This window comes from Phacochoerus africanus, chromosome 7 (assembly GCF_016906955.1).
Source record: "Phacochoerus africanus isolate WHEZ1 chromosome 7, ROS_Pafr_v1, whole genome shotgun sequence".
Lineage (NCBI taxonomy): Eukaryota > Metazoa > Chordata > Mammalia > Artiodactyla > Suidae > Phacochoerus > Phacochoerus africanus.
Window position 1 is genome coordinate 66,099,983 of NC_062550.1, and position 18,839 is coordinate 66,118,821.

Here is an 18,839-nt window from a genome sequence, read left to right on the forward strand (position 1 = left end):
TCTAGTTGAAAGCAAAGGAGTGAATAGAATTTCCTCAATAGAAATTTTTAGAGAAAAAAGAGCATGTTTTCCTCATTCTCCTATCTGGTATGACATATATGACTTCAAAAATTCACAGACTCATTTAACTCATTTTTTTTAAGATTTTTATTTTTTCCATTATAATTGATTTACAATGTTTTGTCAATTTCTGCTGTACAGCTAAGTGACCCAGCTATATATTCATATACATTCTTTTTCTCACATTATCCTCCATCTTGCTCCATCATAAGTGACTAAATATAATTCCCTGTGCTACACAGCAGGATCTCATTGCTTATCCACTCCAAATGCAATAGTTTGCACTTTGGAGGCTCAACGGAAAGTCAGAATAACAACTCCAAAGTCACTGAGATGTTATGAGCCTAAAGTGAAAAAAATATAATCCAAAAAAATGTATATGTATATATAATCCCAATCCCATGCAATAGCATGTTTTTGTTGTTGTTGTTGTTAAAAGAAACTAAAAAAAAAAAAAAAAGCATTATTGTGACTTTATTTTCTTATCCCTCTTCCATTGGACGAATAGACACGTGTACATTTGCTTTCCAGTCCTAAGAGAAAACTTGTTGATGGATAACCCGCAAAATCTGAAAACAATGCCATCATTGCATTTTGATCCTAAATATTTTGTAATGCTTTATACAAATTTTGCTTTTGGTATTTGTCACCTCTCCATTCTTTCCTTTTCATTTTCAGTTACACCACCTTCATCCTATTCTTCATTATTTCATAACCAAATTATTAAAAAGCCACCTTCCTTGCCTCTAGTCTTTCTCCACGTCAATCCAGCCTACGCACTGTGAAAGGCAGATCACCCTTCTAGGCTGCTTTATCACGTCCTCTATTTCTCATACATAGTCACTACATCCAGAATTCATGGAGTCATTATACTTAAGGGGTTTGTTTGTTTGTTTGTTTGTCTTTTGTCTTTTTAGGGTTGCGCCCACGGTATATGGAGGTTCCCAGGCTAGGGGTCTAATCAGAGCTGTAGCTGCTGGCCTACGCCAGAGCAACACAGGATCTGAGCCGCATCTGCAGCCTACACCACAGCTCATGGCAATGCTGGATCCTTAACCCACTGAGCGAGGCCAGGGATCAAACCCACAACCTCATGGTTCCTAGTTGGATTCGTTAACCACTGACCCATGATGGGAACTCCATACTTAAGGTTTTAAAAGAGCATGTTTAACTCTATTATTTTATTTATATACATATACATATTATCTTTATATCTTCTGATTACCACTTTTTAAAAATTGATTAAAATATAGTTGATTTACAATTTTGTGCTAATTTCTTCATATGATAGATAGAGTGGCTTAGTTATATATGTATGTATATACATTCTTTTTTTGGTATTCCTTTCCATTATGGTTTATCAAGTGAGATTGGATAGAATTCCCTGTGCTGTACAGTAGGACATCTTTGTCTGTGTGTTCTAAATATAACAGTTTGCATCTATTATCCCCAAACTCCCAGTCCATCCCACTCCCTCCCCCCCTCCCAAAAGTCACTTTTTAAAAAAATCAATCCATCTCCTACCTCCTTTTTCTTTTTTTTTCTGTCTTTTTGCCTTTTCTAGGGCCACTCCCATGGCATATGGAGGTTCCCAGGCTAGCGGTCTAATCGGAGCTGGAACCGCCGGCCTACACCAGAGCCACAGCAACGCAGGATCCGAGCCACGTCTATGACCTACACCACAGCTCACGGCAATGCTGGATCCTTAACCCACTGAGCAAGGCCAGGGATCGAACCCCCAACCTCATGGTTCCTAGTCGGATTCGTTAACCACTGCGCCACGACAGGAATTCCCTCTCCTACCTCCTTAACAGATCTAATTTATTTGTCATAACCTTCGTGGTGTTTCATTATATAATAACACCTATTGTTTACTCAGTTATGTTAAACCACCCCCAGCAGATGTTCTACTCCGGAGGGGTAAGTTTTTATCATCCCTCTAGGGCATCGCCCTAACCTCTGTGTACACACATCTATAGTGGTTTCCGTAGAACGCCTTCTTCATTCTCCTCTGTTTCTCATCCTTCCTTGGTCATCTTCAGTTCTATCTGGATAAAATCTTGTCTGGCCAATCTAAAGTTTATTTTCTGTCCTTTATTAAGTCTTTGCTAACTATAACACACACTTTACAATATCTTCTTGTTCTTGTCACCATAGCTCATTAACTGTTTTTATTTATTTATTTATTTATTTATTTATTTATTTGTCTTTTTGCTATTTCTTGGGCTGCTCCCGCGGCATATGGAGGTTCCCAGGCTAGGGGTTGAATCGGAGCTGTAGACACCAGCTTACGCCACAGCCACAGCAACGCGGGATCCGAGCCGCGTCTGCAACCTACACCACAGCTCACGGCAACGCCATATCGTTAACCCACTGAGCAAGGCCAGGGACCGAACCCGCAACCTCATGGTTCCAGGTCTGATTCGTTAACCACTGCGCCACGACGGGAACTCCTGTTTTTATTTATTTTTTAAATTAATTTATTTATTTTTCCGCTGTACAGCATTAACTGTTTTTAAAAAAAAAAAAAAAAAATCCTGATAGCCATCCCTCCTGTTTCATTCTCACTGCAATTGGAGAACACGTGGTCATCTCGTCAGTGCATAAGCAGTATTTGCCATCTTAAATTACTCTTTAACTCTTTCCCTCATCAGTTGAATAATCACCTTAGGGGAGCTACATTGGTATTCATTTCTGGAGAAAAAAAAAATACCTTTACTTCTAAACTGTTTGATGAAGCAATAGGATTAGCCTTCCAGAAGGATAAACAGATAAGCGAACAAAGTAACAAGCTGGCAGCTTAAATTGTCCTAATAATAAACATTCCTGAGCACATGACTTTTTTCTACTTGATAAATCCGGCAGCTCTTAGAAATCAGTGATAAAACTGCGGCTTACTTTGGGCCCTGCATGTCTTCTCTCCATAGGTTTTGGTCCAGTAGGTCCACGAGGTCCAGTAGGTCCAGTAGGCTCTGCTATGGTACGTGGAGATACAGGGCCAGCGTATACAATGGCAATAAGAGAAGATGGTCCAGCCGTGGTAGTAAAAGAGACAGTCCGGAAATATTTCCCTGAGACCTGGATCTGGAAGTTGGTGCCACTTGAGTAAGTTGTGTGTTGCCCGGAATTGAGTTCGGAAAAGGACTTGAACCCTCCTCTATGATTCTGATGGGATCATCAGTTCCCAGTTCTTTCTGTTCAACTTCCCTCTTTTCTGGTAGATGTTTAGATTCATAGTTCATTACTCTGACAGCTAAACAATACCATTTTTTCCTAATTTCGTCCTGAGATACCTAACATAATAGAAAGTAGGAAGCTACCCTCAAGCCTAAAAAGGAAAAAGAAACTTTCCGAAACCTCCCTAGGAGCACCAACCTTATATCAAATTTAGCATTTAACACACTAGGTTACTAAGTTGTCTCGCTCCGGGATCAGCTGTGGTCCATGCCGCAAAAGGGATTCACTGATGAGCCTCCTCTTTTGCCTTCCCCAGTGGGTCGGGGAGCAGTGACTTGGCAGTGAAGGTCCCTGACACCATCACAGAGTGGAAAGCCAGTGCATTCTGCTTGTCTGGAACAGCAGGGCTTGGCCTCTCCCCCACCATCTCTCTTCAAGTCTTCCAGCCCTTCTTCCTGGAACTCACTCTTCCCTACTCTGTGGTTCGAGGAGAAGCCTTCACACTCAAAGCCACCGTGTTCAACTACCTGTCCCACTGCATTCGGGTAAGGGCACATCTCTGGACGTAAGCAAGGGTAGGTGAAAGGAGCACCTTTCATTGCCTAGATCTCCAGGGTGTCATCTCCCAGTGACTCAAGGTGCATGTGATGTAGCCTAGTTACGGAACAGAAGAGGTACTGAGAGCGGAGCTCCTTCATGGGTCCAAGACGGTTATATTCATATATTATTGGCATATTCCTAAGACAATATTTCCATCTGATTATTTGTTCACTCTAACTAAAGGAAATGTCTCTTCCTCGTGTGGGGAGTTATTCTAATTCCTGTCAGTTTTTCAACATCCTTATGGCAAACTTCCAAACAACGAAATATTTGATGGGATTTCCCTCCATCGAAAAGGTTTTCCGAGCCTCTCAGCTCGTATACATCATCCCTTTAAGCTTTTTCCCCCTTTGACTGATACTTTGCCTGTGTTCTTCCTCCAACTCGCGGCTGGGGATGCGAAACAGGTCAGCGTGCAGCTGGAAGCCTCTCCTGCCTTCCAGGCCATCCCGGTAGAGAAGGGTGAAAACTCTCACTGTGTCTGTGGAAACAGGCAGAAAACAGTGTCCTGGGCAGTGACCCCAAAGGCACTGGGTGAGTACTAAATGTTGTTCACAAATCCTCCTTCCTCTGTCATAATGATTTGCTTGCCTCTCTGACCCAGATTCCCCCCCCCCCCGCCTTTTTTTTTCTCCTTCTTTACCACTGATCGGTTGCAAGAAAACCGTTTAAGTGTCAGGAAACTTAAAAAGAAGAAACCATCCCATATAGAATCACTGTTTACCTCCTTAACCCTCTGATTCCCCAGGAAAGGTGAATTTCACAGCTACTGCAGAAGCCCTGAAGTCTCAGGAATTGTGTGGCAATGAGATACCCCAAGTCCCAGAACTTGGACAGAAGGACACCGTGGTCAAGCCCTTAATAGTGGAGGTACGTGGATCTACTTTCCGAGTCTCAGAGGCTTTCTTACAGAAGCAGTGTTATCCAATAGGTATGTGACAGTGACATTTCATACCCCCAAATATGAATATGTCCGCAACTCAAGGCTTCACTAACATCTTCCCTTAGACTTGATTGATTGATTGATTGATGCAATCTTTTTTATCGCTGCACCCGCAGCACATGGAGGTTCCCAGACTAAGGGTTCCATCGGAGCTGTAGCGCCAGCCTACACCACAGCCACAGCAGCACCAGATCTGAGCCGCATCTGTGACCTACACCACAGCTCATGGCACCACTGGATCCTTAACCCACAGAGCGAGGCCAAGGATGGAACCCACAACCTCATGGTTCCTAGTCGGATTCATTTACGCTTGTGCCACGACGGGAACTCCTTTTCTTCTACTTTAAAATGATTGATTTTTCTCCTATACATTCAGTATCGCTTTACTTTTTGATGTTTTTTTCTTTCAACGCAAAGCCTGAAGGAATAGAAAAGGAGGAAACTTTCAACACACTTGTCTGTGCATCAGGTAAGCATCAAACATAGATAAAACTCTCATATTAAGCCATTTGCCAGAGTATATAGTGGTGAAATGCCCTTTGGGGCATGTTTCTTTGGCGGGGGGAGAAAAGAAATAGGTATACCATCCCATGTGCAAATCACAGGACATTTGATAAAAAAACAATCTTTCCCCTAATGAAGGCATAGAAAGTTGAGAGACTTAACTCTTATTAGCTCTTGGCTAATAACGTGGACTAAAGCAGATGCCCGTAGGACAGAATTCTTTCCAATACAGCTGTGTTCCCAAGCTTCTTCCTGTACAGTTTCCAAAATATTGAAATATCCATGTGCTACTAGTACTACTGGTTATTCAATTACAGTTTAAGTGTATTCTCATTATTATTTAAACATGATAGTTTAAGAAGAACTTCAGGTCATTAACATATATAGAAAATCAATATTTTACTATCACCCTTAAAATTACCATTTAAATATTCATACAGTCATAAAACGTTACCATTAAACTATTCAGCTCGGCACCAACTGAAGTCATCTTGAGGTCAGTGCTGTGTACAGAACCCTTCTCTTCGCCAAATAAGTATCCCCTGAGAATCACACCTAATCACAGAATTGTAGGAACAATTTTGCACTGAAGACCACAAAGTTTACATCTCTGGTCCGCATTTATCAGCTCCACTTATAGGAGGTCTATGAGGTATCTCAGAGCAGGCAGGTTCAACTGAACCTCTGCCAGTCCCCATGAACTTACTTCTCCTCCAGTTTTCTCCACCTCAGATGATGCAAATTTCATTCTTGTACTTGCTAGAGATAAACACATTGGAGTCATCTTTTATTATGTTATTACGTTCTGTCTTGTATCCTCCGCACCCAAGCCATTCCTAAATCTAGCCGGCTCCACCTTTACATATACCCAGAATCTTTCCACTTCTCATCTTGTCCACTCCTACCCTAGACCTTTCTTCCTTGGACCGTCTCAGTCACCTCCTCACTGGTCTCCTTGTCATCGCCCCCTTGCTTCCCTATAGGGAGAGAGATCATTTAAAGTAAATTTCAGGCCATGTCCCTCCTCTGTTCAAACTTCCAAAAATCTCCCATAAACCTCCAAGTTAAAGACTATGCCTCTAATGTCACCTCCAAAGCCTTGCTTCCCCCGTGACTTCATATCCTGTTACCCTCTCCTCCATTCACCTTCTCCATCTAATCTAATCGCAATCACACTGGCCTCCTACTCTGCTCTTGGAATACACCCAGCATGCTCTCATATCTGGAGTCTTTTCAGATTTTGTTCCTTCTTCCTGGAAGGCTCTTCGCCTAGATATCTATAAATTTTACTCCCTGTTTTATTTAGTCTCCAGTCACCTCTGCTTTGTTAACCAATGAGCTTTTCAAGGAACCTTCTCCTCCACACCCTGCACTTCCTGATTTGCTTTGCCTCACTGTAAACACGTAACACTGCTTTATTTTTTTTCTATAGAACTTATCTGTATCTATCACACTAAATATTTATTTGTATTTTATTATTCCAATTGAAATACAAACTCCAGGATGTCAGGAAATTTCTTTTGAAAACTGCTGTATCATTGCACTTAAAACAGAATCTTGCACAAAGCAGACACTTAACACATACTGATGGAGTAAATGTGATTTTTTAAACCACTAGCTATAGTAGAAATCAACATAAACAATGAAGAGAAGGAAATAAGTATAAATATAAGATATACGCTTATAAGGAAATCTGCAGAAATTTAGCACAAATATATATATGATTAATATGTACTTCACTGTGAGATGAATGATAGGTTTAGAAGATATTTGGATTGCATCAAAAAAATTACATAATGACCAAGAGAAATAAAATGTTGGATCTTGATCATATAGACAAAAAGTAGAAGATTTCTCTCATTTTTCCCTCTCATATATATATATATATATATGTATATATATATTTGTCTTCTTTCATCAGAAACTGGAGAACCTAAATATTTTTCACTAAAACTTCCTTCAGATGTGGTTGAAGGCTCTGCCAGGGCGACATACACAGTTTTAGGTGAGTCTCCTAGCCCAAAAGAAGCAGCTGTCCATCTCCATAATTCTAGTGCATGGGGCTTCACCATCCTTGATTAAGTCCCTGAGTCTGAGCACTGGATTGAAAGGAAGAGCACTAAGCTAAGGACTGCCCTGTATATTAACCAGAAATGGGACTGAGTAGATGTTGTGCTACCTCTTAAACTTTGATATACTCTAGAAAGTAAGAAGGGTCATCTCTTTGTGCCCTCATCTTCAAGAAATTGACTAGGTCGTGATGGTTCCTATTACATTTGAAAGCAGTTTGTTTTTTTAAAAACCGTATTGTGGCTCAGCAGAAAGATGTATCCTGCCATTCAATTTTTTTTGTTTTTTTTTTTTGTTTTTTTTTTTGCCATCCTTGAACCATCTACTTTACTGTTCCTACATTTTCCTTTCCTTTCTATTTCCTATTTTTCTTCACCTCTTATGTTTCCTTGCCCTCCCTTTTATATATGATTTGACCTCTCTCAATCTGTCTTCCTATCCCAACATAAATCGGCTCCAAGTCCCTCTGGTTTTTTTTAATATCTTTCATTTTCCAGGTGACATACTAAGCTCTGCAATGCAAAATCTTCAGAATCTCGTCCAGATGCCCTATGGTTGTGGAGAGCAGAATATGGTCCGTTTTGTCCCTAATATCTATGTTCTGAACTATCTGAAAGAGACACAACAGCTGACAGAGAAGATCAAGTCCAAAGCCATCAGCTACCTCGTCAGTGGTGAGAGATTACCCCAAAAAGGAAAAACATTCATTGATTCCCTACACATCTCAAGTCAGCATCCCCTTGATTAAGATGTAATAATTATTGTGATATCCAACACTATACAACTATACACTATACAACCAGAAAATTCAATGGCATCATCAAACCTTGGCAATATCTTGGTAAAATAGTAGTTTCCTTGTGATTCCTCATCAAGTTTTGAGGACAAGCCTGATTAATTCTCCAGTGTCTCTGCTACTTCATAAATCTATGAAAATTTCCTTTTCAGGTTATCAAAGACAGTTGAATTATAAGCACAGTGATGGTTCATACAGCACCTTTGGGGAACATGGTGGTGGAAGCCAGGGAAACACTTGGTAAGATAATGATGTCCATATGCTCCCTGTAGATCTGTGATATTTCAGATTTCTAATAATGGTTGTTCTCTGATACCTTGCATAGAAATGTGTTGTCCTTTAAAAACCCATGTGTGTGCCCTCACTACTGGGGAATCTCACTATTTCATCTATGAAAACTCACCTGTTCTTTTTTTCTAACATGTATTTATTTATTTATTTATTTTTATTAAAGTATAATTGACCTACAGCATGCCAATTTCTTCTGTACAGCAAAGTGACCCAGTCATATATATATATATGTATATATTGACCCTTTCTTACATTATCTCCCATTACGTTCTATCCCAAGAGACTGGATATAGTTCCTAGTGCTGTACAGTAGGATCTCATTCCTTATCCATTCTAAGTGGAATAGTTTGAATCTACTAACTTCAGACTCCCAGTCCATCCCATTCCCTACCCCCTTCCCCTTGCTCTCTCTGTCTGCGAGTCTGTTTCTGTTTCATAGATAGGTTCATTTGCACCATATTTTAGATTCCATACATAAGTGATATCACATGGCATTTGTCTTTCTCCTTCTGACTTACTTTACTTAGTATGAGAATCTCTAGTTGCATCCATGTTGCTGAAAATGGCATGATTTTGTTCTTTTTAAGGCTGAGTAGTATTCCATTGTATACATGTACCATGTCTTCTTAATCCATTCATGTGCCAATGGACATTTAGGTTGTTTCCATGTCACAAACAACTCATATAACTCAACAACAAAAAAAGCAAACAACCCAGTCAAAAAATGGGGAAATGACTTAAATAAACATTTCTCCAAAGAAGACTACAGGTGGCCAGTAGGCTCAAGAAAAGATGCTCAACATCATTAATTACTAGAGAAATGCAAATCAAAACTACAATGAAGTAACACCTCACAACGGTCAGAATGGCCATCATTAATAAATCTACAAATTACAAATGCTGGAGAGTGTGTGGAGAAAAGGGAACCCTCCTGCATTCTTGGTGGGAACGTAAATTGGCACAACTGCTATGGAGAACAGTATGCAATATGGAGTTTCCTCAGAAAACTAAAAACAGAACTACCATATGATCCAGCAGTCCCACTTCTGGACATATATCCAGAGAAAACTGTAATTCCAAAAGATACATGCACCCTGTATTCATAGCAGCACGATTCACAATAGCCAAGCTCACCTGTTCTGAAGGTACAGTAGATGGCAGTAAAATAAGGATTCCCACCAAACAGAAATAGAAGGCAGAAAGCTTCTTCAAGTGAAATGATAGAGAAAAAAACTTCTATATGGGATGTTAAGGGAGGTGAGAAGGGAAAGGACAGAAAGGCTGTGAGGTAATAAAGTCATTCAACAAACGGCAGTTGGGGTGGTGGGAAGGCTTAGAGGCTCCACTAAACATTTTAGGAGAAAAAAAAAAAAAGAGTGGGGAGGGGAGAGTATCAGCTCTGGAGAAACCAAAAAAAAAATTGAGAGATTTTAAAATGGATTCAGACATTTGCTGGACAAAGAAGAGTCTATTCAGTGTTCCAGTATCATTTCCCCCAAAATCTCCTCCATGGATCTGTGAGGTTACCTGGGAGCCATTGCATGTAGTGATCTTTGAATGTGGGATGGTCCTCACGTCTCTGCCTCCTCTCTGCTGGACAGGCTGACTGCCTTTGTGCTCAAGTCCTTCTCTCAAGCCCGGGCATACATCTTTGTGGAGGACTCGCACATCCAAGATTCCCGTAACTGGCTCTCCCAGAAGCAAAAGGAAAACGGTTGTTTCCAGCGCTCTGGATCATTGTTCAACAATGCTATTAAGGTAATGCTTTTCCTTTCCTTCAGGTCCCTGAAGACAGCTATATGTAGGAGCAATGACGTTCCCACTGATGGCTCAAGGCCAGGGAACATGACTTTGAGCAGGATAGGAGACCCTGAAGCTTCTAAAATCTAGCCATGCATGTGTCATGTTTTATTGAAAGAAAACTGTGTGCCCCCCAAACTCCAATACATTACTAAAAGTGAGGGGAAGGGATTTGGGACAGATTTAAGAATTTTAGGGTGAAGGAGGAAGAAAGAAAATCAATGCTATTGCACAAGAAAAGATGCTTTCAGGTGAAAATGCCCAAGGGGAAAACTACAGTTAGCTGACCCTGGCTGCTGAATACTGGAGTGTTTGAGCATCTCTGCCTCTGATCCTTACAGGGCGGGGTAGACGATGAGGTGACACTCTCTGCCTACATCACCATTGCGCTGCTGGAGATGCCACTGCCTGTCACTGTACGTATAACACACGCCCTGCACCTCCCCCACGAATGTAAGGAACGGACTCATGGAACTATGCATCTCCGAGGAAAATTCATTGTGATTTCATGTCATTTAACCTTAGTATATTTCACAGGCGCATAAAGGACTATAGATCCTTGGGGAAGCTGCACAGGAAATTGTTCTCTGTTCAGAAGTGTGGGGCTCCACAGACGCATTGGGCATTTAAACCGGGGTTAGCCTGGGGACCATTCATCAGATCAGTTCTGCTATCTTAAGGTCGTTCCTCATCTTATTCTTAGAACCCAGTTGTCCATAATGCTCTGCTCTGCCTGGAAAAGGCCTGGGAATCCATCTCAGAGGCCCAAGGAAATCTGGTCTATACCAAGGCATTACTGGCCTATGCCTTCACCCTAGCAGGAAACCAGGCCAAGCGAAAGGAGCTGCTTGAATCACTGGACAAAGAGGCTATAAAAACAGGTAAGAGCTGCTACTGCCAAATTGCCTTCCTAAAATCACCAGTGATCAAGATTTTGAGAGAGGACCTATTGAATTCACCTCTATCATGCTTATATCCATTTTGTAATTATAAGATGCTGAATTATTGTTGGCTTCACACTTAAATTCTCTAGGTTACATGGGATCATTTTATCAATTCACACATGATAGGTGCTGTTCAGCCCAGCTTCTAATAGCTCACAAGTGTGTAAGAGACACAGAGACACAGTGTGATTTGCTGGAAACTCAGTTTACTTTCTTGTCAAAGATTTGCTTGATTGGTGATTACTTAGTACTGTTCCTTCATATATGTCCATTCACCAGGTGAGCTTTAATTTTAGGGATCATTCATGAATTAGATTTTGAAACTATTCTCTAAGCTTAAGATGATATCGCCTCTCTCTCTTTCAAAGGGGTGCAGCATGGTGAGCAAAACTGATTTTATTCATTCATTTCTCTGCCTTGGGATATAGGCAACTTCAGCCACTTTGTAAAAGCAGGGAAAATAATGCCTTTCCTAATTTCCTCTTATGTGGTGATTGTGGAAATCAACTGTGATAATGTATTCTTTAATGTAATAAAGTGCTATAAGGTTTTATATTGATATAGCAATAATAGGAAAAATCATTCTGTATACCATTAACATAAATATTTTTGTTGAGATATACATGAAAGTAATGAAAAGTATTGACTTTAAAAAAAAAAAAAAGATGATATTGGAGGTCCCATTGTGGCTCAGCAGTAACAAACCTAACTAGTATCTATGAGGATGTGGGTTCGATCCCTCACCTTGCTCAGTGGGTTAAAGGATCGGGCGTTGTGGTGAGCTGTGGTGTAGGTCACAGACAGGCTCAGATCCCACATTGCTGTGGCTGTGGTATAGGACAGCAGTTACAGCTCTGATTCGACTCCTAGGTGGGAACTTCCATATGCCAAGGATGTGTCCATAAAAAGACAATAAAAAATAATCATCTTTTTTTAAAATTTATTTCAAAGAGGACTCAATACACTGGCAACGTCCTGAGAAGCCTCAAGAAGTTAGTGAATTCGGTTATCAACCCCGGGCTCCTTCTGTTGACGTGGAGATGACCTCTTACTTGCTCCTTGCCCGTGTTGCTGCCCAGCCTGCCCCATCTTCAGAAGACCTGTCCATGGCTACACGTATGGTGAAATGGATCACCAAGCAACAAAACCCCAGCGGGGGCTTCTCTTCCACTCAGGTCTGGGAAGAGACCCTAGGAAGAAAAATTAATAACTCTGTAGACACAACCATTCAGTTATTCTAGGAGATGAATAATCGAGTAGTGTTTCTTATTTATACTTCTTACCCATTCTTCCATCACCAGAAAATGTCCAGCCTCATTATTTTATATACAGATTATTTCTCTCTCCTCTGTCTCATATCTTCTCTCCTTAGAGGATCCTTATCTGTAAGGTAAAGTAGATCAATCTTCCTAAAGCCATGTGTTCATAAGACTCCTTCTCTGAGAAAGTAAGTTTTTTTCATCCAAAGACTGAAATTATCCAACATTTTGCCCCCAAATACTTCCTCTCCCCAGTGAACACAACTACTCCTATCTCATTAGGCTTCTCCCTTCACTTCTTCTGGAACCTGCTCCCTCTTTTCCGACACCTCTCATCCCTGTACTTCATGGTGACTCTCTTCTGTCTACATAAACCCTTCTTGGAGTTCCTGTCGTGGCTCAGCAGTAACAAACCCAACTAGTATCCGTGAGGATGTGGATTCAGTCCCAGGACTTGCTCAGTGAGTTAAGGATCCAGGGTTGCCATGAGCTCTGCTGTAGGTCGCAGATGCAGCTCAGATCTGGCACTGCTATGGCCATGGTGTAGGCCGGCAGCTATGGCTCCAACTTGACCCCTAGGCTAGGAACTTCCATATTCCATGGGCACAGCCCTAAAAAGACAGAGAAAAAACAAAAAAGAGAAGAAAAAAGAAAAGAAATGAAAACCTTCTGGTTTGTCAGAGATCATCTTATTTCTCACCTTGTTTACAGTCTCGTCTTACTACTCTAGCTCCAATTTCTTCTCCCTTCCCTGAATTTTTCCAACAAATACTGTTATATAAATTTATAAACTGTTGAAATATCCTCTGCTTTATGTCATATAATTGAGTATTATTTCCATGTGTACATCGTACACGACTTGAACGAGAAAGCTTCATTTCCCCCCAAAGTATAGAATGGTTCATGATTAATAACCAGGTCTGAATTGACTTGAACTATGTTTATGGCTAAACAACTCTGAGAATAAGTTGTGTTGATGCGGTTTTACAGGCAGTGTGAATTGGATACCTTCCTCTTGCGTGATTTCTGCACCCGTCTGTTTTCAGGATACAGTGGTCGCTCTTCAAGCCCTCTCCAAATATGGAGCACTCACTTTCACCAAATGGGAGAAACCAGCCACAGTCACCGTCAAGTCTTCAGAGAGCTTCTCCAAAGAATTCCAAGTCGACGAAACCAATCGCCTGTTGCTGCAGGAGGTCACATTGCCAGAGATCCCAGGGGAATACAGCACAGTGGTATCAGGGTCAGGATGTGTGTACCTCCAGGTGAGACTGCCAGGGTTTAGGGGATGCTACAAATGGGAAAACAAGTTTCAAGAATTAGATGTGAAGAGAAAGGAAGGAAGAAAGAGAGAGAGAGAGAGAGAGAGAGAGAGAGAGAGACAGAAAGAAAGAAAGAAAGAAAGAAAGAAAGAAAGAAAGAAAGAAAGAAAGAAAGAAAGAAAGAAAGAAAGAACGAACTAAGAGGAGATATAAATAACCTAGAAGGGAGAGACTGTTTGAGTGCAAAGATAAAGGATTCTTTTCAATTTGTTCTAGACATCCCTAAGATACAACGTTCTGCCCAAGAAAGGAAGAAAAGCTCCCTTTACTCTGAAAGTTGATACTGTCTCTAAGAATTGTGATGCAGTGGATGCTCACAGCAAAGTCCAGATTCACATCAACATTAGGTAACTCCTAAATCACTACCAGACCTTTTGTAAAATATGACGAATGGATTTTCTTATGCAGGGGATCGCCATTGTCCAAGGTCACACATAATGAATAAGAAATTCTTGCAGTAGTTATTAAAGAGAAAAATTTCTTTGCTCTTATTGAAAAGGCTTAACTTTGAAAATTTGATGTGAACAGACCTGAAGAATATGCGCTTCTTAGGATGAGTTTTCCAAACCACTGTAGCAGGAGCAAAGAGAGTAGATGAAGAAGCTGAGTGGTAGTTTAGAATAAGGAACCCTAGCAATAAAAGAGGACACATTTCTGTCTTGGATGAATTCCAAAGAATTTTGTTTAATGGCCTTGTCCCTGTGCTTTGACTTTATAGCTACACTGGGGAACGACCCAGCTCCAACATGGTCATTGTTGACGTGAAGATGGTATCAGGCTTCATTCCTGTGAAATCCTCTGTGAAAAAGGTAAGCCCTAAATCCCTTGCAGATGGCAAAGTCATGGTTAGGGTTAGGGGTTAGGGGTTAGGGGTTAGGGGTTAGGGTTAGGGTTAGGGTTGATGATAAATGCTGACATGTATGCTCGGCAATTTTATTTTGTTGATTTAGTTCTTCAAGAGGTTTACTCTCTCAGACTTGTTTCTTTAGTATGCGATTCTGTCATTTTAACAGTGGGAATCCTATTTGTGTGGTCTCAGGTATAAGTCACAAACATGGTTAATAATGTTTCAGCAGGCCTGCGACTTCTAGGTATGTGGAGAAAGAAAAAGGAAGATTATGTAATATAATATATTGTATACATATATTCCTTCCTTTTCTTATATAGTTGGAAAATAATTCCCTCTCTTGCATCCTCCCCTCTCTCTATATATAATACATACATCATATGTAATATACTCTCTATACATATATATCATACATGTAATATATAATATAAATAGTGAGAAAAAAGATGGCTTATATATCACTACATTATATATATTTATGTATCATGTCTTATTTTTATCATTATCACTATTATTTCTTGAAGAAATCAAAATTAGCCGTTTGGATGTTTCTGAGAAGCCACTTAGAACATAAAACTTGAGAAAGTTACCTCAACCTGAAACTCCCTTCTCCCATACCTTTGGCTTACCCTCTTGTTCAACAGCTCCAAGAAAGGCCTCAGATTCAAAGGGCTGAAGTGAACGTCAACCACGTCCTGATTTACTTTGAAGAGGTAAGATTCTCTGTCACTCTTTTAGATCTGGGAGAGCCATAGCGCTTCTAATGAACCAATCCAGGTTCCAAAGTGTGTCTTTCACATACAACATAAGGGGTGGGGAAAAGAAGGTAGTTACAGAGGAAAATGATATATGTAGCCAGGTCAACAAGGCTCAATTTTCTACACTCCACTGTCCACAGAATCATCTTTTTTGCCCTTCTTTTATCTGTCATGGAGTAATTGTGCAAGCCTCAAAGCATCCTGTTATTTCTAGGTTTTAGTACAGAGGGTTGCATGAGTACAGGGCTTGATAATATCTTGAAAAGAGTAACTGGTAACTAAGTTCATCTTTGATTCCAATTTAGTTTTTCTGTCTCTCCAGCTAACCAGTGAAGTCTTGAGTTTTTCCTTCTCAGTGGAACAGGACATTCAAGTAGAGAATTTAAAACCAGCTACAGTAAAGGCCTATGACTATTATGAGACAGGTGAGTGGGATTCAGACCTGCTAAGCCTTGAAAGGAAAAGGATGACTAATCTAGGATAGGGTCATCTTAATGGAAAGAAAACTCTACAATCTTTCACTGGAAGAAAGAATGAGCTTATGGTCACAGGATAATCATATTCCTGTATACTAATCTCTCATGTGCCCCCAAACACTTCTTAGAGTCATTCTTATAAGTTGACTATAATGCAATGAGGGGAATCAATTCTTTCTAAATTTCCCATATGAACCTGTTTGTTCTGGACAGAATTATTGCAGAAGGTTAGTAATAGTAACAATAACTTAAAAAAAAAACAAAAAACAAAAAAACACTTCTTAGTATTAATGTGCGATATGACTCAAAATTTGATCTATTTTTTACTTGTCTTGCATAATCTCACAAAATTTGAAAACCTTTGTAATCTATCAGGAAATTTTTCCATTTGTTCATAACTTTAAACTAGAGACCTACCAGCATCTTAGCATGCTGGTAATGTTCAAACTTGACTCTTTTTTAGAAAAGAAAGGGTTCAAAGAAGAAGGTATAACTCCAATAAGAAAAGCATCACGGTGGGAAGAGGGCTATACAGTGTCCTAGAGAAAGACTGTTATCCATCTGTGAAATCTGCCCCTTCTCTTTGTATCCAAGTCCAATTTTCTCTCATTCCCCCAACCCATCCCAAATGAAATAAGAAATAAGTCCATTTATTGGCTCCATAACCTTGATTTATACTTGCTTTGGAAGCTTACAAAGCTCATGTACAATGAACTACTCCTGTTTCTATTACTGAATGTCTTCGCTCTGTCTCCTCATTTCTGTGTTTCAGAGGAATTCGCCATTGAAGAGTACAGTGTTCCCTGCAGTGCCGGTAAAGTATAAACAGTAAAATGCAATGCCAACATAAAGAAGATAAACATTTGTGGTCTGCATAAAGCTGCTTCTTGAGCATACTTTTACCATATATAAACTCCCTGGTTGAGAGTACCCATTGTGGCTCAGTGGTAACGAACCAAACTAGTATCCATGAGGATGCAGGTTCAATCCCTGGTCCTGCTCCGTGGGCTAAGGATCTAGCACTGCTGTAAGCTGCAGCGTAGGTCACAGATACAGCCTGGATCTGGCTGTGCTATGGCTGTGGTACAGGCCAGCAGCAGCTGTAACTCCAATTCGACCCCTAGCCTGGGAACTTCCATATGCCATGGGTGTGGCCTTAAAAAGAAGAAAAAGAAATGAAAAGAAAGGACCCCTCACCCCGGTATATCATTTATGAATTGAACTACCTCAAATATATTATAGAATTTCTCAGTAGAAAAAAAATACAAGTAAAGTATAATTACTGTTGTCTGGGGTGACCTGTTTGAAGATGAATCCAAGGATTTGCCATATACAAAAGCTAAATCATCGAACATTTGGTTTACATGTCTGTAATCACTAAGGATATATTATCACCTGTGACCTTAGTTTGTACTAGTTAAGGCCAGGAAACTTTACACTATAAATTATCCTTATGACACAGCACAAGTGATGAGATCTAAAAGAGCTTCCATTAACCTATCAAAGAAAGCTGGTAGTGTTATTTGCATTAAAACCCAAACTGCCTTCATTTCTTTCCATGTGATAATAGTGATAATTTTTCTTAGAGCTGGAGCTAGTTCTTGCCCTAATTAGTCTTAATTTCAAAAGCAGTAATCATTCCAGTCCAGATTGTGTTTCCTCTTTCATATTCTGTGTGACTTATTCATATTTAAAACACAAAGCATCTTCTTCAAATGTCCAGCATTCATTGTGCCCCACTTGTGACTTATGTTGTCTCATTTTACAGGGATGGTTGAGGTATTATGAAAAGCTGTATGTCAAATGATATCTATTTTTTTTTCAAATCATATCTAGTTACTTATCTTGAAAAAGAATCATAGAATAGGTTGATTTGCTGATTTAAAACATAGTTCATTTCTTAATTAATATAATTGCGATGACAGAGTGATAAATAAAGCAAATAAGACTGCCAAAAAAAAAAAAAAAGAACTTCCTTTAGGCTATTTGGCAGGGTTCATCTTTGACAATACAACACTTGCTGTGAGACCTTCCACTCTTTACAACCTCACCATTATGAAAATAATTTAAATGTATTAAGTTAAAATATTTGTAAATAAAATATGAAAGTTTTCCTTTATTAGATCACAAAATTTCCCTAACATTTTGACCTTTTCTTCTACTGTATAGAATCTGAACATAGAAATGCCTGAAAATGGAAACTTATGGACCCCATCAGATGAACTTTTCCAGAAAAGAAAGAACAAAGACTTATCAGGAGAGAAGATGGTGGGAGAAAGAGGGGATGGGAATTACATAAGATTTGTATGTTGAATAAATTGATGACATTTACAATTAGATCTCTTCTTTTGTTCTTTATCAATGTTCTATTTCCCTTCTGAAATATATATATATGTATATGTTCTCCATAATGTTTTTTAAGAGATCACAAAGCTATACAAAGAGATACACTCAAAAATATATATAGAGAGAAATCAAAATGAAATGCCAAAAAAATGTTCAAGTTACCCACAGGAAGAAAGGGAAAAAAAAAACAGTATTTCCAAATATTGAAAATAACCAAAAAGTCTATCAATAGGTGAAAGGTTAAACTAGCTGTGGTACATCCATATCATGGAATACTTAGTAATGAAGAAGGACAGATGACTGACTCAGGCAGCAACTTGGATGGATCTTAGAAACATTACATTTAGTGAAAAGAAAGATGATTTTAAAAGGTCGTACTGGAGTTTCCGTCGTGGCGCAGTGGTTAATGAATCCGACTGGAACCATGAGGTTGAGGGTTTGATCCCTGCCATTGCTCAGTGGGTTAGGGACCCAGCGTTGCCGTGAGCTGTGGTGTAGGTCACAGATGTGGGTCGGATCCTGCATTGATGTGGCTGTGGCGTAGGTCAGCAGCTACGGCTCCGATTAGACCCCTAGCCTGGGAACCTCCATATGCCGCAGGTGCGGCTCTAGAAAAAGGCAAACAAACAAACAAACAAACAAAAGT

At 39.8% G+C, this 18,839-nt stretch overlaps 1 protein-coding gene across 1 annotated transcript in view; it reads left to right on the forward strand.

Annotated features, from left to right (window-relative positions):
• Nucleotides 1–18,136, forward strand: part of LOC125130423 (pregnancy zone protein-like) — a 43,501-nt gene extending 25,365 nt beyond the window's left edge. Inside the window, exons 15-33 of the mRNA XM_047785765.1 lie at nt 2,988–3,165; nt 3,554–3,782; nt 4,245–4,371; nt 4,586–4,707; nt 5,198–5,249; nt 7,206–7,289; nt 7,852–8,028; nt 8,303–8,390; nt 10,043–10,199; nt 10,583–10,657; nt 10,945–11,122; nt 12,137–12,360; nt 13,491–13,709; nt 13,983–14,113; nt 14,485–14,575; nt 15,258–15,326; nt 15,694–15,796; nt 16,620–16,661; nt 18,017–18,136. Of these exons, the coding sequence (XP_047641721.1) occupies nt 2,988–3,165; nt 3,554–3,782; nt 4,245–4,371; nt 4,586–4,707; nt 5,198–5,249; nt 7,206–7,289; nt 7,852–8,028; nt 8,303–8,390; nt 10,043–10,199; nt 10,583–10,657; nt 10,945–11,122; nt 12,137–12,360; nt 13,491–13,709; nt 13,983–14,113; nt 14,485–14,575; nt 15,258–15,326; nt 15,694–15,796; nt 16,620–16,661; nt 18,017–18,039 (2,369 nt within the window). The 3' untranslated portion in view covers nt 18,040–18,136. The remainder of the gene's footprint in view (nt 1–2,987; nt 3,166–3,553; nt 3,783–4,244; nt 4,372–4,585; nt 4,708–5,197; nt 5,250–7,205; nt 7,290–7,851; nt 8,029–8,302; nt 8,391–10,042; nt 10,200–10,582; nt 10,658–10,944; nt 11,123–12,136; nt 12,361–13,490; nt 13,710–13,982; nt 14,114–14,484; nt 14,576–15,257; nt 15,327–15,693; nt 15,797–16,619; nt 16,662–18,016) is intronic.
• The last annotated feature ends 703 nt before the right edge of the window (nt 18,137–18,839 follow it).